Source organism: Podarcis pityusensis (assembly GCF_964106645.2).
Source record: "Podarcis pityusensis genome assembly, chromosome: 11".
Lineage (NCBI taxonomy): Eukaryota > Metazoa > Chordata > Lepidosauria > Squamata > Lacertidae > Podarcis > Podarcis pityusensis.
This window is the reverse complement of record NC_138036.1, coordinates 3,849,448-3,871,320: the sequence shown is the minus strand read 5'-3', so window position 1 is coordinate 3,871,320 and position 21,873 is coordinate 3,849,448. Positions and strand designations below refer to the sequence as shown.

General features: G+C 45.5%; 1 protein-coding gene across 6 annotated transcripts in view; it reads right to left on the bottom strand.

The window, feature by feature from the left end:
• Window positions 1–21,873, bottom strand: part of KIAA1328 — a 206,487-nt gene that overhangs the window by 64,651 nt on the left and 119,963 nt on the right. For all 6 annotated transcript variants that reach the window (XM_080973499.1, XM_080973500.1, XM_080973501.1 and 3 more), the window contains one exon: window positions 1,488–2,155. In XM_080973499.1, coding sequence (XP_080829625.1) covers window positions 1,488–2,155 — 668 coding nt within the window. The remainder of the gene's footprint in view (window positions 1–1,487; window positions 2,156–21,873) is intronic.

The following is a 21,873-nucleotide window of genomic DNA, read 5'->3' as shown; positions in this document are numbered from 1 at the left end:
AAGGGGACACACTATGAAGTTCACAACACTATTTCTCCTTGGTTTTTGAGATTTATTGCCACTGTACCTCTCCATCCTCCAAAACAAAATTCTATGCTAGACTGTTATGGAGATAAGCTTGAAAAATACGATGGTTCCATGTCTTGAAGTCTCAGAGGCCTCAGTACAACCAAGCTTCCAAAACACATGAATTACAAGCTTATCTCACACAAAAAGTAAAGAAAAGGAAGGAAGCCATCGAATGCAGGTTATTTTGTGATGAGATGGTATGGAAGACGGTTTTGGTACCTCTTTGAAATCAAAACCTCCCTTGAGGAAATGCTATAATACTCAAAACACATTGGGCAATAAATAATCTTCTAGCACCTCTGAGATTCCTTCCCCTTTCTGCCTCACACTCAAGTACCCAACTCAAGAGTAGCTCTGTGCTATGAGTGGCAATTGTGCTTGCTGTGGGCGTGCTGGTGTTTTCTGCCGCAAATGCTTAAAGTGTGAATGACAGATGTGCGTCCTTCAACATCCATATACATGCACTGGGAAACCACAACACAAATCAGGGCTCTCAGGTGAGGGTACGCAGGTGTTTAGGCATGCATGCCTGTCATTCACATCTTAAGAATTTGCTGTGGGGAAAACCAGTATAACATCAGCATACCCACAGCAAATGTAACTACTACATAAAACGTGGAACCTCTCCGAATAACTCAGGCAGAGATTAGAAATCATGTCAAGTCAGAGCCAGCTGGGTACATGGTGTGAAGTTCAATCCACAAGTCAGTTGTCTACCCCTGCTTTCTACGGGGCAGCTAGAAGTCACCCACCAACCCTTCTCAATTGATCTCTACTTGCACACCCGGATCGCTTCTATGCTTCCCCAGTACAACTCCCAGCTCCCATGTTTCAACTAGCTTTGAACTGCCTTCAATCTTTTGTCATGCTTAATAGTAGTGATGGGGCAAACAGAAGGAAACAACTGCTAAAGTCTGCCTTAAATGGCTGAAGCAACTCTCTGAGACCTTGCAGTTGGGCATAGGATGTTTGCTTATGGGTACCAGAGAGTGGGAGTTCGCTGAAGTACAGCGACATCCTCTTTTTAGATCAGCAGCATTAATCCCCCACGCAGAACGAGCCTGATGGAGCTCAAAATCTCGAAGAGGCTCGCAATGCAACGTATTCCTCAATGCCATCATTGCAAATGCTAAACTACCACAGTATCTGAGCCATTTGTAATGTAGCTTTAACCAAATTGTTCCCATGACACCGCAGGTGATTAAGGCAGCTCACACATCTAATGTCTTTTGGTAAATTAGAAAGCTTGTTGTGTTTTATGAGTTCTTCTGTGGCCTGAAGAGGAGTTTAAGAAACGCTCATCTAACCCAGCAGCAGATATCAGCCTAACAAAGATGTCAACAGACCTACCCACCTTCCGTAAACCCCGACAAAACTCAAGCAGAAGCCCCATTTCTGACACTCCTCCCCAAACTTACCGATTGTAGTCAAGCCTGGATTGGTGGAGCTGCTGTTGCTGAAGCAGCAGCTTTGCCTCCTGCTTGGCTAACAGATTCTGAAGGCGTTCTTTCTCGATTTCCAGCTCCATCTTCTGAAGCAGCAGCTGCTTCCTCCTTTCTTCCGACAACCTTTTACCACGCTCCATTTCTTTTGGTCTCAAGTCCGTGCTGCCGTTCAGTCCAGGAGTATGCGACGGGCACGAGCAACACGCAAAGGATTCACAATGTGGTCCGGGGTGCATTTTTGGAACGTGGCAGCCCTCTTGGAAAGAACCATGATCCGAGCTGCCCGGTTTCTTGTGGAAAGAGCAAGTCTGAAGGGGACAGCTGTTTCTCCTCTGCTCCGCGGCAGGAGTTGCTTTCTTGTGGGGAGGCAACTTTTGCCTCGTTGGCGAGACCACATTGTTGCACTTACCATGCAACCCATTGCCCATCATGAACTCGTTCCGCTCTTCTTGCCGATGACCCTGGGCTGCAGCTCGATGAGCATGACTGTTCCTGCAAGACTGAGACACAGGCATGTGGGTAGGACTTCCACGTGCCATTCTGTTGTTCTTGTATAAGGCCTGTGATCGAGCAATGCTAAGGTAGGATCCATCCAGTTCCGAAGATGACAGAGGTTGACAAAGGCTTCTATGGTTGGACATCTACAAGGCAAAAACAAAAACCAACTCACTTTAATTTTTAAAAATTCCATTTAAAATATGTTTAATTGTTTCTATTCTAGTTCTCATCTCTGGCTCACAGCGTTGAAAACTTGTACCAGCACCAGTAAACTTGCAGCGGTTTGATGATCGACACCTAACGCAACTCAACAGAAAATGGGTTTCAAGTGGAAGAGAGGAATATGCTATCAAATCTGCAATTTAATTCCGTCTACACAGGTACAATAAATATAAAAACCACTGCCTGCAGGATTTGGGGCATAAACAAGGTACTTCAGCCTATCAAGGAGTTGCGAGTATCTAGGGTTACATAAAATCAACTTGAAGTGTGGCAAAAAAGCATTAAATGTTAATGTCTGAAAATGTTTAATTTTGAATACAGAGCCAAGAAATCCATTCAGCCACTATAAATACTGTCTGATTGGCCATTACACAGCAGGGGATTTGATGTAAAACATTTCACCTTGCGCTGAATGGGATATTACTTACTGTTGGAAATTTGATGAGAGTTTTTGAAATATCCTTACAGAAACACTGATAAAGAACTAGACCACTTCCTGTAAAATACGGTTCTACATCAAAAGCTGTCATTCAACTACAAAACACGTTTAAATCCTACCACATAAGTGATTTCTTTTTCCAATTAAGTTGGGCTGGTGATGAGAGACTGATAAAACTCTGGAGCTAGAAAGACACATTAATTTGCATTTGTTGACCCAATCCAAAATGTGGGGAGCGAAGGGCCCATAGTTCATGTATGTTAACGGGCACTAAAAATCCCAATATGTACCATAGAGCACTCTTGCACCATAGTTCACTGAAGTTAAACAATGGCATTGGATGAGCCATCCCCAAGGCTTGCAATAGATGCTCAAAGTGCTCTTTAAATCTGAACATTTATTTCAGGAACAATATTGGACCAAAACTGTTTCAGACTGGATTTGTGTAAGAAATTTCCCAACCTTTAAGTGTGTTTAAGCACAGAATCCAAGGTCTACAAAGACAGCAAGAATGTTTTCATGGAGAGTATGGACACGAAAACCTTAAAACGTTGTTCTGAAACTGTGTGTAACAACAGCCTGACAGCCGCTTCTCTATCACAACTTATAGCAACAAACACACCCAAAGGGAATGTTCTCAGAAGTGGAAGGGCTGGGAATGACTCCCTGTCTGAAACCATGGACAGCCACTGAACCTGGTTGATCCACATGGCCCGAATTATCAGCTTCCTAGAGGCAAAGAACATTTCCCACAATGCTCAAGGATTACACTTCCTCAGGGGAATGTACCCCCTTCATCGTAAGATCTCAGGGCGGTTCACAGAATAAAATACAGGACAAAAATAAGTAAAACAAAACAGCAAAACAATAACACCCCCTTCCCACCGACACATTTAAACGGCTGTAGGACATTAATCAGTCAAAGGCCTGGTTGAAGATGAACATTTTCGCCCAGTGTCTCAAAGAATACAATGAAGGTGCCAAGAGAACCTCCCTGGGGAGAGCTGTCCACAAATGGGGTGCCACTACAGAGAAGGCCTGTTCTTCTGTTGCCACCTTTTGGACCTCACGTGCAGGAGGCACACAGAGAAGGGCCTCAGAAGATGATCTCAGGGTCCGGGTATGTTCATATGGAAAGAGGTGGACCTGAGCGGTTTAAGGCCCCTTTTTCAGATTTGTAGCATTTCCTTTGTCCAATGAGCTCAGGATATAGGTTTCTATCTCCTCCACACCCCAATAACCCTGGGAGATAGATCACCAGGGTCTTTATGGATGAGGGTGGTTTTGAACATGGGCCCATTCCAGTCTCTATCTGTAGCCTAGGCTTGTTTTATGGCTTACTACTCAGGGTTTGCCTGGGGTGAGACAAACCATGAGTCTGGGTTCAAATTCATTGCTAAGTCAAACCATGGCTTGGTTCACAGCAGCAGGGAGACCAGAGGAGGAGGAACACTGTTTTCTCTTTCATGCTAAAGGCGTGGTTTGGCTCAGCATTGGGTGCTGTGGTCTAAACCACTGAGCCTCTTGGGCTTGCCAATCAGAAGGTCGGCGGTTCGAATCCCTGCGACGGGGTGAGCTCCCGTTGCTCTGTCCCAGCTCCTGCCAACCTAGCAGTTTGAAAGCAGGCCAGTGCAAGTAGATAAATAGGTACTGCTGCAATCGGCGTTTCCGTGCGCTCTGGTTTCCATCTCGGTGTTCCGTTGCGCCAGAAGTGGTTTAGTCATTCCTGGCCACAAGACCTGGAAAGCTGTCTGTGGACAAACTCTGACTCCCTTGGCCTGAAAACAAGATGAGCGTCGCAACCCCATAGTCACCTTTGACTGGAATTGACCCATTCAGAGGTCCTTTACCTTTTTTATATATACAGTGGTACCTCAGGTTAAGTACTTAATTCATTCCGGAGGTCCATTCTTAACTTGAAACTGTTCTTAACCTGAAGCACCACTTTAGCTAATGGGGCCTCCTGCTGCCGCCGCGCCGCCGGAGCAGGATTTCTGTTCTCATCCTGAAGCAAAGTTCTTAACCCGAGGTACTATTTCTGGGTTAGCGGAGTCTGTAACCTGAAGCGTATGTAACCTGAAGCGTCTGTAACCTGATGTACCACAGTATCTAGTCCCGCACTGTCTGCTCTGACTGGTAGTGGCACTCCAGGATTCCTAGCAGAGGCCTTTACGTTCACTTGCTGTCAATTGGAGATGCTTGAATTGAATTGAGATTGAACATGGTGCACTCTGTGCACAGCGTGTTTATCCCACCACAGAGCTCTGGCTCTCTCCGGGGTGCTTTGCCAAGAAGTCAAAAATGGCAATAAGCTCCTATTAAGTGCAGCTCCTGTGCTACAGCATGTAGCCGGGCACTCGGTCCAAACTCCACGTTTTGGCAAGTGTCGGAGAAAGTCAAGAAGAAACTATTACTTATTTCTCAAGCACTATTCAAAGTCTAAGTTAGCCTTGCCTGCCTTTATCCTCCTCCCCAAGGGAAGCATTTTTGTTGCCCCTCATTGCCAGGTGCATTTCTGACACTGTGCAACAGGCTGCTGTTAAGCTATCAAGATAGTTATGCCAATCTTTTGTTGAAAGAGTTATTAGGAAAGAATTTACTTAGAAGAATATGCAGAATTAAAACTTAAGTGAAAGATATCTGGCATTCAGACTCATTCCTTTTATTGCCCAATCTTTTACTGAAATCTCCATTACAAAAAAAAAAAGTCTAAGATTAATCATTACAAAGCACCTAGATGGGACAGAGATTGCCGATATTAATACCCCAAGATAAATAAGGCAGATAACCATGTAAAAAGGTTAGTTGCCTATTTTCTTAGCAGGAGATAAAGTGCCATTGTTGCTCATGAATGATGTATGATGGTGATTGCTGTATTTCAAGTGTGCCATACAAAAAAGAAAGGCAAGGGGGGAGAGACAATGAGAAGGTAATAGTAACAACGCCGCATTGTTCTCGTTTAGCACAGAGCGATCGGCAGGAGTGAAGACGTGTGGCTTACAAGGAATCTCTTACGGCAACAGAGAACGAATCTCTGCCAAAGCGGAATCCACAGCTTATGTGATGGCTGCCTGCTTTCTGCTTTAAAATAATTATTGTAAGAGCAATATGCTGTCATTAATTGTTTTAACCTCCTATGCTAAGGATATTTCCAACAGAGGCCCAAGGGTGCAAGACACCCATTTTCAAAATGGCTTCTGCGGTGACACTGAGAATGATTTTCAACTTAGGTTATTGTTGTTTTTTACAAACTTTATTGAAAATTTTAAAAACAGTTATCAAACACAAAGTGTTGTCTTCCAAGCCAAATGTTAAGTCTTGCATGCAAACATCCACATGGCATCAAAACAGACTTGGAGAATCTTTTATATTACAATTTTAGTTCATATCCACAGGGTATACATCAAACTAAAGCATTAAAATAGTTTCCCCATAGTGGCTGCTGTAACGGGGGGGGGGGGGAGTTTACTGTACTATTATTAATAAACAATATAAATTGAGACCATATGGAGATAAAATCATATTTCTTGTAGGTGCTATATCCACACATATTGGGTCCCAGTTTCCATGGTGGGAGGAAACTGCTTTTTCCCAATGGGAAGCAACTATTTGTCTCGCTGTGCACATACGAAAGACCATCAATTCTTCACGCTTGGCATTTGGATTGATACTGTTTCCCATCAACAACAGGGCTAACACTGAATTGGGTGCAAGATGACAGTGGAAAAAATCAAGCTCAGAAATCTTAAAAACAACAGACACTCCCACCACATATATGGGAAGGTGCCTTTAAGGGTGAGACAACACTTGAAAGATGCAGGGGCCAACTTATGTTTATGCCTAAGAATTACTATACTCATTCCTCTTCAAATCAGTTACTTGCCTTGACTCTTGATGCTCAGTGAGCATTATTGGCTACTCTGGGGGGAAAAGAAAACCTCTGCAGCGCTCTGGGCATTCATTCGTGCTGCCCATGACCTGGAAAGGCCTCCATACCTTAAGAGCCATCTGACCCAAGGGCCTCAAAAAACAGTAGGTGTTTGACAGGTCCCAGAACCCAAGTTTTGGATTTGCTTAGCTCTTCTCATCCCATCCTAATGCTCACCTGCACCTCTCTCCTTGCACACACACCTGGGTCTTCTCCGTTTCGCAGAGACCAGGGAAGAGACAGCGGCGTCCTCTTTACATACAAGGCTCATGGGTGGGGGGAACCATGCAACTCCACAATTTCTTCATGCTGCTGATTTGAAAGATAGGGCAGCGGACACTTGCTTTTGCACAAGGTTTCAGATGTGGAATGTGTTTCTCTCATGATGCCCCAACCTGCCCAGGAGGCCTGTGTCTGAAGCAAGAATGCTCCCTCTTCAAGACTTGTGGGACATCAGGACATCACAGGAGAGAGGCTGGGGTCTCTCGGTGCAGCATCCCGCTCTCCTCGTGACAGCATGGCTAGCTTGGTGTGCTCCTTAAGGGCCGCTGGGTATGCTTCGTTATTAGAGGCTTGGTACTGTAGCATTTCTCCTGCCAACCTAGCAGTTCGAAAGCACGTCAAAGTGCAAGTAGATAAATAGGTACCGCTCCGGTGAGAAGGTAAACGGCGTTTCCGTGCACTGCTCTGGTTCGCCAGAAGTGGCTTAGTCATGCTGGCCACATGACCTGGAAGCTGTACGCCAGCTCCCTTGGCCAATAAAGCGAGATGAGCGTCACAACCCCAGAGTTGGTCACGACTGGACCTAATGGTCAGGGGTCCCTTTACCTTTACTGTAGCATTTCAGAAGACATGGCCCCCAAAGTATAGTTGGCTTTAAGCAAGCCAAGCCCTATGCGGAAAGGAAAGTCCAGTACTTCTGTGATACAGCATCTGCTTTTCATGCAAAGGCTCCAAGTTCAATCCCAACCCTCTCCAGGTAGGGCCACCCTTGAAATTCCAGAGAGGAGCTCTCTGCATAATACTGAACTAGGTGGACTGGTGCTATGACTCCATATAAAGGCAGTTTCCTACCGTATATACTCGAGTATAAGCCGACATTTTCAGCACATTTTTAATGCTGAAAAAGCCCCCCTCGGCTTATACTCAAGTGAGGTGGGCGGCGGAGGGACGAGAGGCCCAAAAGGAACCCTTTCTCGCTGCTGGTCACACCGCCGCTGCCCGCCTCTTGCAAGGGCAGGCACAGGAGCTGCGCTGTGCCTCTCCCAACCACGGCTCCTATGCCTACTCTTGCGAGCGGCAGAGGCGGCGGAGGAGGAACGAGCAGCCCAAAAGGGCTGCTTGTTCTTCCTCTGCTGCTGCCACCACCACCAGGTTTGTGGTGTGGTGAACTGGCTTATCCTCAAGTCAATAAGTTTCCCCAGATTTTTGTGCTAAAATTAGGTGCCTCGGCTTATATTCAGGTTGGCTTATACTGAAGTATATACGGCATGTTGCCTCGGGAGAGGCAAAACGAAAGGAGGCCTCCCTCTCTGAGAGCACAATGATGCGCATGCAGCAATACCAACCTCAAGTGCCACACGGAAAACCAGACCGCTGATATTTTGCCTTTCCTGTCAGCCATGGCATAGACCTCTCTCGCACAACAAAAACATTCCCCTGACAGTGCTTGGTGCAGAAATTAGAATTCAGCGTGCTGCCGGCTTTATCAACATGCAACGACGACGGAAATAAATAAAAAAATAACGGAGCGGCTCTGACTTCAATTTCACCTCCCCACCACTCCTGCCCTTTGTTTTACAGAGGGCTCGGCGGTGCAAGACCTAGATAAATATTTCAGAAACAATACTATTTGTGAGCAGATCAGGTTGCCGCCATTTCCCAGTGCATTTGGAGTTCACGCAAAAGAAGGGCAGGCGAACGGCGGGCTGCATCGCTAAGTCCGGGGGCCTGCGAGCGCCGAGCCGTCGGCTGGCTGATCGGGAATGCAAAATGCAACAGCTGCAAGCTAATCTTTGCCAAAGCCCCATCCCGAATAAATGGAGTGCATTCTCCCCAGCGCAATTAACTCACACACTCTGGCAGCTTTCTGCTAGAAGATCATCAAGGTAGATTACCTTCCAGCATATGAACTAAATACTTACAGGTGTTATATCATCCGTTATTACTTACAAACTTCTGCATTTAACAAGACATCCAGGCAAATGAATGATCTCATTTATGAATTATTTATTAGCGTTTCACAGCATGCTCCTGGCGTCATCCATGGCCTTTTCCAGGTCATATGACACCAATTAGAGCTGAATTTTAAATTATTCAATAATCTGAACTCTCTTGTCATTTAACATATAGATATCAATGCAGTAAACAAGTTAAGTCTAATGGGCCCCGGAGGTTTGCATCGCCCCCCCCCTTCCTAACCTGCACCTCCCCACCCCAGTTCCCCTCCCGCCCATCAGCCGCAGAGGCTTTGCTCCGCCGTCGGAATAAGAAAAACAACAGAATGCAGCAAACACACACATTTGCAAGGTTTTAATATCAGTTATTTCGGCCTGCCTTAGGGATTTCATATCGCCACTTACAAGCACTGAATTTAAAATGCGCAAGTCTTTAGCTGCAAGCTTCTTCTTTAAAAAACAAAAAGCCAAAAAGCATCTTAAAAGGGTATATCTGGGATAAATTGCACCGAAAGGTTTGCCCAATTTAAAAAGAAGCAAAAGAGTGATAGAAAGCACGGAGCGTTGTTTAAAAGCTAGACCCTTTCACCCCTGCTGGAGGGGGGAAAATGCCAACATTTCTTCTTTGAGAAACAATACAGCTTTGGGGAAAATTATAGTCCTTGCTGTTGTGTACTCAAGGAGACAGGTGCACAACATGTCTTCAGTCATGAGCTGCAATATTTTAAATTCATGAACTTTCTCGTAAGGTGGAGGTGCTCAGACTGTCACAGTCCGCTTTACCTGAAGTCAGAAATCCACTAGGTTTGACATCCCCATCCACAGGCAAATAGCTCACAAGGCTTGGGCCGATGCACCATCCTCTCAAATATATAGACAAAGCTACCTTGGAGAAGATCAGACCATTAAGTCAGGGTACGGTCTCCTCTAAAGGGAAGCACCACATCTTTCTGGCAGAATTCTTTTCATTCAACTCAGGCTCCTTTCTTAAAATGGAGACACAAGGGATCCTACCTGCAAACACACATAATACTCGTTCCTCATTTGTAAAAACTCAATCACCTGGTGTGGCAGCATCTGCACTTTGGAACTCCCTGCCTATTGAGAGCAAGCAAGCACCTTCACTAATTAATAATAATAATAATAAACTTATATACAGTGGTGCCTCGCAAGACGAAATTAATCAGTTCCGCGAGTCTCTTCGTCTTGCGGTTTTTTCGTCTTGCGAAGCACGGCTATTAGCGGCTATTAGCGGCTTAGCGGCTATTAACGGCTTAGCGGCTTTAAGAAAAAGGAAACAAACTCACAAGAACTCGCAAGACGTTTCGTCTTGAGAAGCAAGCCCATAGGGAAATTCGTCTTGCGGAACGACTCAAAAAACGGAAAACTCTTTCGTCTAGCGAGCTTTTCGTCTTGCGAGGCATTCGTCTTGCGGGGCACCACTGTATATAACTTATAAATATAATAATAAACTGGACTCAGGGTGGCTAACATCAAATATATAAAGGTAAAGGGACCCCTGACCATTAGGTCCAGTCGTGGCCGACTCTGGGGTTGCGGCGCTCATCTCGTTTTATTGGCCGAGGGAGCCGGCGCACAGCTTCCGGGTCATGTGGCCAGCATGACTAAGCCGCTTCTGGCGAACCAGAGCAGCGCATGGAAACGCGGTACCTATTTATCTACTTGCACTTTGACGTGCTTTCGAACTGCTAGGTTGGCAGGAGCAGGGACCGAGCAACGGGAGCTCACCCCATCGTCGCGGGGATTCGAACTGCCTACCTTCTGATCGGCAAGTCCTAGTCTCTGTGGTTTAACCCACAGCACCACCCACGTCCCATCAAATCTATAACCTTAGTATAAAATCAAACAATAATTAAATTACCTCCTAAAAACAAGTCAGGATCAAATTAAAATCTAATTAGATGGCTTTCCACAGGATTAGGGTTGGGAACAGTAAATGCTCATCAGGCCCAACTGTTTATGCTGTTCTTATATGGGCCTGTGAGAATGCTGGGGGGCTTCTTTCATACTAGTTCTTATACAAAAAGAGAAGGGGAGTCAGGCTGAGCACTGACCAAAGGCCTGGCGGAACAACTCAGTCTTGCAGGTCCTGCGGAAAGATGTCAAATCCTGCAGGGCCCTGATCTCTTGTGGCAGAGCGTTCCACCAGATCGGGGCCAAGGCCAAAAAAGCCCTGGATCGAGGCCAGCCTAATCTCCCTGAGGCCTGGGATCTCCAAGGTGTTATTATTTGCAGACCGTAAGGTCCTCCGTGGGGCATACCAGGAGAGGCAGTCCCATAGGTACGAGGATCCTAGGCTGTATAGGGCTTTAAAGGTTAAAACCAGCACCTTAAACCTCATCCTGTACTCCACCAGGAGCCAGTGCAGCTGGTATAGCACTGGATGAATGTGATCCCGCAGCGAAGACCCCGTATGGAGTCTCGCCGCGGCATTCTGCACCCTCTGGAGTGTTCATTGCATTCTTTCCAGTGCCAGCTTAAAAAAATTCCCCCCTTTCACCCCAACTAGGAGGGACCTTGCTCCCGAGACACACCCCCTTGATACCCAACCAATCACAGCACTCGGCAAGAGATGGTCTCCTGGAGATCCCATCCCATCTGTTTCAGACCAACAGGAAATGGGTCTTCTAGGTGGTGGCACCTCCCCACTTGCAACGCCCTCTTGTTGCATATCTGACAAGCCTTATCTCTACTGTCTTTTCGGAGCCTATGTAATACCTTTTTTTTAAACAAGCCTTTTAAGAGGAAATGCTTGCCCCAGTGTGCATCCGTATTGGATTTGGAGCAGTAAACCTGCTCACTGCTTTTGGGAGGTTTCGTGGAGAGTGATTCATTGACGAATAGAGAGAGAGAACAAAAATTCATGAATTACAGTTCTCCTTTAGAGGAGAAAAAGTATTTAGACAGAGGTGCTCAGAAAAGAGCAGAATAAGATTTTGGTAATATTTGCATCTAATGGTTCATATTCCTCTTCACTGAGCCCCATACTTTTGCTCTTGCCTCGTTTTTCTCAGCCTGAACAGAACAGCTCAAAAACAACTGTTTGTGTGAATGTAGCTTAAGATGTAAGGAAGACAGAAGATCTGTCTGGGAGGGCAGAAGACAGGGAACAGCACCCAAACACCAGGGCTGACACATTTGCCTTTACCATTTCGTCTTGCTGATTTTGTCCGGTTTTCGCTGCTCCACTCCAACTGGAAAGCGCTATTTGCTTACCTTTCCCAATGTTATGTCATCCAATGGTTCCATCTGCTCCCTTCATCTCTCAAGTGTGCATTTTGGGCTCAGAACTTCCAATAAGCTGGATATTCTTTGGCATGTTCCTCTCCTGACCTCACAGCTACCTTTCTATTAAGTTCTGGTTGATATTTATTTGGGGCTTGGGAAGTGGGTGGTGAAGTCAGAAATGGAATAAGAACAGGGAGTTTGAAGCTTGTTTGTGTCTTCCATTAATAGTTCCTCATCTCAACTAAACGGATTTCAGTGAGTTTCCTCCCGATTCTGAAATGCCTGCAAAGCTCCTCTAATGCTGAGCGCTGCTGGCAAACTAATTTGCATTCATTCCTTCAAAGGGGGCAATTCCCCAGCTACTACCAATGCCACAACCAACACAGACTCCTTGGTTTTTAGTCATTCTGTGTTTTCCTTTAGATTGTTCACAGCATTTTTCCAGAAGTTGTTTTGGTCTTTTATTCTTCACACGCCTGGTGCAGTGCATGGTTGCCCAGACAAGAGTTTGCCACAGCAAACCAGCTGGTCTCCAAGGCACACAGCAGCTATATCATTTTGTTGATACAAACACACGCAGCTGCTCTTCTGGAATTTGTGTTTCCTTCATTTTTCCTGCACATCAGAATGACTAGGATTGTCCCCCTTTAGCATCTTCAAGGCATCCTTTCCTTGGTCCACAGCAGCTGAGCTGTCAACTAGCTGCTAACAGCAATTAAACAAACTCGCAATGGAATTAATGCAAGTTTCATCACATCTTGGCCTCGGCATTTCCAGTTACCCCTCACTGTTACACTTCTGTACTTTCTTTAACATCATTTCCCAGATAGCAATTTCAGAACACATTTAAAAGCGAACCTACACATTTTTTTGCAACAGATGAGAATGATGCTTCCTATGGTCTAACAAGAAAAGAAGGTTGAGATCAGAGCAAAGATGTCTAGCTTTAAAGAAAGCAAGGCTCAGAAAACATCGTTTTCTCAACATATTTCACTTGAAAACAAAGGGAGGAGGGCAACCAAGTCTAACTAGCAGTGTGCCACTTCACAAGCGTCACACATTAGGGATCTGATCATGTAGCTGAATTTCTCCACACATTTTCCTCCTACACGTTCAAAGCTTAGTAACACTCCTGAGCTCTTTTGATAGAAATTAAAAAGTTTTTGTAACAGGTGGGAATCACACTTGGAGAAGTGGGTCAATGGAACAGAGCATTCGTTAACACTCCTATTCAGAGACTATCCCTGGATGTAGACTCTTCACACTCCCTCTTCTTGCATTGGAGATGCTGGATTTAGAGAAGCTTAAGATATGGGGCAGCATATCCCTGTGCCAACAGAAGCACAGAAATAGAGGCTCTTGGCTTCCAGGAACTCAAGAAGTCTGGCAACCTCAGTTTGCACCCCGGAAACTGCAGTAATGCCCATCTAGGGTCAAAGAGGAGTTAACCGCACCGAAAAGCACACTAGCAATGTCACAGATCATTCTATGTTACCACAGCACACCAACATTTGCAACTACGTTTAATAAATTTGGTTCATATGACGGGGCTGGTATTTAGTGCCTCTGTGATCTGAGAGTTTGTAGCACAGGCAACGGCCATTTTGCACGGCGGTTCTGTTCCTGGCCCCTGTGTCTGCGGAGTGTGCATAATCACACCCTGCCCACCTTCTTCCCTCGTCCGGGTCCATAAGGGCCCACGCCATAGCTGTCAACTTTTCCCTTTTCTTGCGAGGAATCCTATTCGGAATAAGGGAATTTCCCTTTAAAAAAGGGAAATGTTGACAGCTATGACCCACGCGCCAACAATCACACGTCATTTGGACATGCCTAAAATGGTTGCCGCCTATAGATATTACTTCTAATAGATATTACTCCTGGAAGATAAAGAACCCTTTCGAAAAAGCATCGTCCCTTCTTTCTGGATCGAAGTGTAACGGCATTATGTTAGTGTGCATGCAAGCCTGAACAGCACTCCACTGCTGAGACTTAAGGAGTTAGCTACTGATACTTGGAAAAAGAGATGCAAACACACCTCAAGTTAGTGTCCATTTCCCAGTTCCGTTCTCAGTGGCAGATGGCAAGAACTGAAAGAATGCTGTCAAAAAGATAACTGAACTTGCTCAAATGCGAGGCATCCCCTGTAGACCCTTTTTGGCTATAGATCTAGCATGTCTTTGCTGAAAAAGAATCAGAGTCAGAAGCTGTGCCAAAAAGACCAAAGGCTTTTAAAAAGCATCACCATATGCAAGAGAGATTGTTTTAGCGAAACAGGTAAATGAGGAAGGATATTTCCATAACAGAGGCATCCCGCAAAGCTGAAGAATTCCCCGGCTCTCTAGCAAAGGTGGCCCCAAGTGAGTAGACTCAAGCAGGGCAATGTCCTTGCAGAAGAGCATTTGGATTTTGCTAATGATCCAGGTCCCTGGGTGATAATTCATAAAAAAATATAAGAGCAAGCAGCAATTTTCATGTGGCTGCCCTTTTGATCCTACATTTGTAGGGAGCATTCCTGAGGCTAGCTAGCGGCGCCCCCGTGGCTCTGGTGGGATGACCTCTAGCCTGCCCCTCAAATGACAATCATGGCAAGGAATGACAACAAGGACTGCAGAGAGGTCGACCTGTCAGTGTGGTGCTTGAAAGGCAGCCTGGCTCATCGTGATCATGACCTGACAAAAAAGTTACACAGAAGTTTCGGCTTTTGAAAAAGGTGAGTGTGTCTCTGTTCTGATGCATTCTCACGATGGTCAATAATATCAAGCAGGTCCAAGAATCCAGGGGACACATAAGCAACATACAACAACTCCACACCGTTTATGCCAGCCCATTTGCTGTATTGTGTTCAGGATTTGTGCATAAAAATGGGAACTAATTTTTGATTTAAGAGAGGGTCCCCAGTTGCTTCTCCCACTGCAGGAAGCTCAAAGCTTAAACCCACAGGCCCCATTTGGGGCAGGGAGAGATTCATCTACACTCAGATACGTTAGCGGTTTTTAAAAACACACATGAGTTTTAGAGAAGTATTTGATGTGGTTACTTTTTATATTTTATAGCAGTCAACAGTTAAGGTGCTCCTGAGAAATAATAGCACCCCTCCTAAAAATGAAGAGGGAGTTAGCCAAGCCTACCTAGGAAGAAGGGTCCCATGGACTGCAAGAAGATCAAACCGATCCATTCTTCAGGAAATCAGCCCCGAGTGCTCACTGGAAGGACAGATCCTGAAGCTGAGGCTCCAAGACTTTGGCCACCTCATGAGAAGAGAAGACTCCCTGGAAAAGACCCTGATGTTGGGAAAGATGGAGGGCACAAGGAGAAGGGGACGACAGAGGACGAGATGGTTGGACAGTGTTCTTGAAGCTACCAACATGAGTTTGACCAAACTGCGGGAGGCAGTGGAAGACAGGAGTGCCTGGCATGCTCTGGTCCAGGGGGTCACGAAGAGTCGGACACGACTAAGCGACTAAACAAACAAAAAACCTAGGAAGATAGTTCCCTAGAGAAGACTTTTGGGTAAAGAACCACTGATTTCAATTCAGGTGCAAGGCAAGTGACAGAGAACATAGAGGGGTCCCTTGGATAAGCAGAACCTAAGCTAGCCTTCCCCAACCTGGTGCCCTCCAGATGTTTTCGACTGCAGCTCCCTTCAGTTGCAGACACCATGGTTAATGGTGATGGGAGTTATATTCTAAAGCATCTGGAGAGCACATAGATTGAGCTTGAGAAATTACAAATAAAACCAGTGATTTCTGTGGGGTAGGGGAGATGGGTTGACTTCAGTTAGTGCTAGGTCTGCAATCTCACAGCAACAGTCTAGAACATTTGTCGTTTCCAAATTCTCTTCAGAAGCAGCTCCACAGATAATACACCGCTGAAGTTCAACCCAGATGTTGTTGCAGATCATAGTAGTCAGATCTCTGCTGCCAGGAAAGTATTCAACTGGTTTGTCACGTGTAGTTGGGAAAAGGCACTTCCAGCCCCAGGTGGCACCCAAGAATCAAGCAGTCCACAAGTACCTCCAGCTCTGCAGAGATGATGTTCCAGAGAAAAGCAGCCTCTCACCAACTCATGGACCACATTTTTCCAATCCTGGTCCCCTTCAGGTGTTGTTGGACTCCATTTCCCATCATGCCTAACCACTGGTCAGGTTGTTAAGGGTGTCACCAGACCTGCTAGTGCATCTATATACACACGCTCACATGAATCTTGTACTATTTTGAGGATCTATACGGGAAACGATTCCATGCCACAGATGTAATTGCAATGGACACAATTACTCTGTAATTAGATTTAAGAGCCTTTGAAAACAAATTATACAGGACATGCCAAATGTTTGCCCATTTCATTTTTGGGCCAAAAACTGAGGTATCCAAAGGCCAAAAAAATTCCTACATAATCCCTTAACATTCGGGGCTTTTGACCCCACCATTTCCCCATTCTCTGCTGCTGCTACTTTAGCACCATTTCCCCCTTCAAACTTCTGCGCCTTTTTCTTTCTTGTTTAATCACATAGAGGGCTCCAGCCAACTGGAATGAGATACCATAATGGCACTTAGGAGTGTATCAGATTTTGCTACATGGCAGTGTTACTCAGGCAAACAAAGCCAACCGAGAGGAAGGGCAATACCTCAGTCGTATCTGTGATCCTGGAAAACAGGGTTACCAATTGCTTTCACTCTGCATGGGCTAAAACACATGCCCACTTTCAAAACAATCCATATCACCAAAGGATCGCCAGAAGGATCATCTTCAAAAAGTTGTTTGAGAAGTGCCCTCCCCCAAGTGCTTGATCCTCACTTTAGATTGGGGGGGGGGGCGCAAATGCTTTTGTCACATTCACTTGATGGGTAATTATGGGTCTGGAACTTTGGTATTATTTTGTTTGCCAAATTTCTCCAAGCTGAACTTCAAACTGAGCTCTGACAAGCCTTAGTGACTGGAGAGTCAACTAATTAATATCACTCTCGGATATTTAAAGCCCTTTGAGCTATTTAATAATTATATATATATAAACTGATCAGGGAGCAAAGCTACAGTCTTGAAAACGATGGCTTTAAAATAAGAGACAGAGACGTTAAAAAGAACAGCAAAAGAAGCCTTTGGTGTGAAGCAGTTATTTCATCATAAAATGCCATCAGAATACAGCAGCTTTTTTCCTTAAGGTCTTGTGCTCACTCCCTTCTGAGGAAGGAACAGCTAGTTGTGTGATGGCCACACTCACACTCAACCTCAGGCTGTAGCCAAGATATGGCAAAGACATCCAATCTTCTCAATCAGTTTCTACTCTGTGATGCTTGATAAGATTAATAGTTTCCTGCTACTGTGGCATTTCCTAGAGTAATGTGAACTTGCAAATTTATAAGAAGGATGAGTCCAACATGAAGCTCTCTTGGAAAAGGGCAGGCACTAAGTGACACTCACTTGGGATAATTCTTTGAATCCGTCACAAGCATCAGCAAGTGAGTGGCTCTGTTTTCAGCTTTGCCTGTGTCAAAAACATATCCAGGTGAATGGATATTCCATAATTCGATTGCCTAATGCTAACCCTCCTTCAGGAGACACCTGAATTAATGAGTGCGGATTGAGGGGGTGGGGGAAGAGAAGATAAATCTCAATGGGGACTGGTTTTCTTATTTTGTATGCTGTACGCCACCTTGATATATTTTATTAAAGTGAGTGCTATAAATATTTAAATAAATAAAATAGCTAAATATTAAGCTAAGGAAGCTTTCAAAAGTTCAGTGAGGGAGGAGTGACAAAATCTAACCAGATTCTCTAAAGATGGTCTGTGCTGCTGGGCAGAGAGACTCAAAGTGAGTAGATCCCATATAGCACTTCTGGGCTCCACCAAAACAGTAGCCAGCAGCTAGTCCAGAAAATTTTATCAGAAACCACACAGAGATATGTTGCTCTAGTATGCGGTACAGTTGTACCTTGGATCCCAAATGCCCTAAAACTTGGGACGTTTTGGCTCCTGAAGGCTGCAAACCCAGAAGTGATTGTTCTGGTTTGCAATCGTTCTTTTGGAACCCGAACGTCCGACGGGGCTTCCACAACTTCTGATTGGCTGCAGGAGCTTCCTGCAGCCGATCAGAAGCCATGATTTGGTTTTCGAACGCTTTGGAAGTCAAACGGACTTCCGGAACAGATTCCGTTAGACTTCCAAGGTACGACTGTATCGAAATTTTGTTAAATAAATTAAACTACAAAATAAACTGTGCACATGGAAGGCAGAAAAGAAAATATTAAGCAGGCATAGTTGGAAACCTGGCTGGCTATAAAGATAAAGTCTGCAGTACAATGGGACAACCATTAAGATACAAAGTCAGAAGGCATGGCTTGGTGGTGTCTTTAGAACCACAACTCTTTTAATAAAGATCTACCCAGGAGCCAACAGCAAGGTCAACCAACAATTTACCTTAAAAACACAAGACCCTGCAAGCTGTTGTTCACACCTGGGAAGCCAGCTATGCAAATAGCTTTTTCCTTCCATTCAGCACACAGCAGACAAATGACTATGGTACAATGTGGGCTACTTATCTTCCCAGGACTCCAATTGCAGGCAAGGAGAAATCCTGTGCAGTGCCTTTAAACAATAGGGCTTCAGGAGAATACAGGCTCTAACCAAAAAATCAAATAAAAAGTGGACCTCTAGATCTAGCAGGAACATAGTGATATATTTTAACGGGCCTGTTTGTGGCATTGCCGCTGCAGTCCTTTTAAACACACTGTCGCTGCACTATTTAAAACAGGCAATCCTAAAATATCCTAACCATAATGATGGTTTCCTGGCAATAACTCACCAGGAAAAATCACTTGCGGTCATGGTGAACACCACAATGAAGCAATCAACTCAATTCACAGTGCAGCAGTGGAAACAAGAGAAGCAAACTCCAGTGCGGGGGCTATCAGGAAATGGACTGAAGATAAAACTGCCGACACCACAGTGGCTTTCTATAAAATCTATGATGCGGCTGCCTTTGGAATACTGGGGAGAGTTCTGGCCACACACAAAAAAAAGGACCACAGAGCTGGAAAAGGTCTAGGAAAGGAAAATCAAAATGATCAAGGAGTTGAAACATCTAGGCAGCCTTTCTCAACCTGTGGGTCCCCAGATGTTGTTGGACAACAACTCCCATCACCCCTAGCTAGCAAGGCCAGAACTCAGGGATGATGGGAGTTGTAGTCCAACAACATCTGGGGACCCACAGGTTGAGAACCACTGATCTAGAGGGTGTGTGACAGCATCTGTTCTGAGTTCGGGGGAAATAAAGGCAGGGGAAAGGGGAAAGGAGTGGAAAAAGTGGCGAGAGATAAGTACTTGCATACTTATATCATCAATGGCACTAGAACTCAAAGTCATCCAATTGCACTGATGGGCAGTAAATATATGACCAGCAAAAGGAAGTGGTACTCCACAAGACATAGTTAATGTATAGAGTGAATTATCAGAAAAAGTGGAAAGGGCTTTAGACGGGGATGAGACTAACTCGCGGAATTAGGTCTACAGCTCGCTATTGACTACTGCCAGCTAAGCAGAATTTCCTGGTTCAGAGGCAGAGTGTCGCTATGTACCCATTGGTGGACAGAGGAGGCAAGAGTACAATTATTAAGAGGTTGTTGCAATGCATTGCACATGGGGCTTCCCTTGAAGGCAGTATGCCAACTTCAGCAGCTGCAGAATTCAGTAGCGAGGTTACTAACAGGGTTCCAGACATTCAGAACAAATCATGTAGGTCCTTGTTCGTTTTCACTTCTGCCAGTCTTTATCCAGACCAAGTCAAGGTATTAAGCTGTGAATCCTTCTGTGCCTTAGGACCCAGTACTTGAAGTCTGCTTTTCCCATATGAGTCTATTCAGGCTTTGAGTTCATCTCTGAAGGCCCTCCTCAGTTCCCCCCTCCTCCACCAGAAGCGAAGAGGATGGTGCACCACCCACTCCTGGCTGTCTATAGAGGACTCTACCCAGAGAAGGTCTCCTGGTGCCTTCTGTGCAGAACTCAGCAGTTCTTCAGAAAACTTTGGCAGTTTTACTAAGCAGTGACAGTTTTAAGGGTGTGAGAGTTAACATCCTCCCCCTGCTGTTGTTTATTTGGATTGCTAGGCCTGATGGGGAAGTTTGTTTCCTACAGCTTTGTATAATGGGGGTGGATAATTTATGCTCTTACATAATTGTGTCCATTGATTTTTAATTGCAGCTTCTATCCTGTATATTGTTCTTTGTTTTTGTTTTTGGTTTTTTTGGCCACTGGGCCCATCACCTCCTGGCAAATAGAAGGGGAAGAAATGGAGGCAGTAAGAGATTTGACTTTCTTGGGCTCAATGATCACTGCAGATGGTGACAGCGGTCACGAAATTAAAAGATGCCTGCTTCTTGGGAGAAAAGCAATGACAAACCTAGGCAGCATCTTAAAAAGCAGAGACATCACCTTGCCAACAAAGGTCCATATAGTTAAAGCCATGGTTTTCCCAGTAGTGATGTATGGAAGTGGGAGCTGGACCATAAAGAAGACTGATCGCCGAAGAATTGATGCTTTTGAATTCTGGTGCTGGAGGAGACTCTTGAAAGTCCCATGGACTGCAAGAAGATCAAACCGATCCATTCTGAAGGAAATCAGCCCTGAGTGCTCACTGGAAGGACAGATCCTGAAGCTGAGGCTCCAATACTTTGGCCACCTCATGAGAAGAGAAGACTCCCTGGAAAAGACCCTGATGTTGGGAAAGATGGAGGGCACAAGGAGAAGGGGACGACAGAGGACGAGATGGTTGGACAGTGTTCTCGAAGCTACCAGCATGAGTTTGACCAAACTGCGGGAGGCAGTGGAAGACAGGAGTGCCTGGCGTGCTCTGGTCCATGGGGTCACAAAGAGTCGGACACGACTAAACAACTAAACAACAACAATCCTGTATATTGGGGAAACAAGCACCACTCCTCCACTAATTCCTTTGCTCACCAACCCAACCTATTGCCTCACCACCTCACCAAACCCCACAATCCACTAACCCCTTATATCTTCCCACCAAGCCAAGCGGGATGAAGAGTCAGCCCAGAAGCAGGAGCACTGCAAGAAGGAGGCCAGAACTGGTGGTTGGTCAGCCTGGAGTTCTGCCACTACTGCCTTAACCTGGCTCACTCTTAATAATAATAATTTATTATTTATACCCCGCACATCTGGCTGAGTTTCCCCAGCCACTCTGGGCGGCTCCCAATTGAGTGTTAAAAACAATACAGCATTAAATATTAAAAACTTCCCTAAACAGGGCTGCCTTCAGATGTCTTTTAAAGATAAGATAGCTGCTTATTTCCTTCACATCTGAAGGGAGGGTGTTCCACAGGGCAGGCGCCACTACCGAGAAGGCCCTCTGCCTGGTTGCCTGTAACTTGGCTTCTCGCAGTGAGGGAACCGCCAGAAGGCCCTCGACACTGGATCTCAGTGTCCGGGCTGAACGACGGGGATGGAGACACTCCTTCAGGTATACAGGACTGAGGCCATTTAGGGCTTTAAAGGTCAGCACCAACACTTTGAATTGTGCTCGGAAACGTACTGGGAGCCAATGCAGATCTCTCAGGACCAGTGTTATGTGGTCCCGGCGGCCACTCCCAGTCCCCAGTCTAGCTGCCGCATTCTGGATTAATTGCAGTTTCCGGGTCGCCTTCAAAGGTAGCCCCACATACAGCGCATTGCAGTAGTCCAAGCGGGAGATAACTAGAGCATGCACCACTCTGGCAAGTGCATGCTTATCTTAAGCAGTGGCAGATTACCAGACTGGCTGGCCACTTTCGTCTTCCCTGTGCTGCTCTTCTGACCAGGCCAACTCTTCATCCTAATCAGTGAGAGAAGTAGAAGCA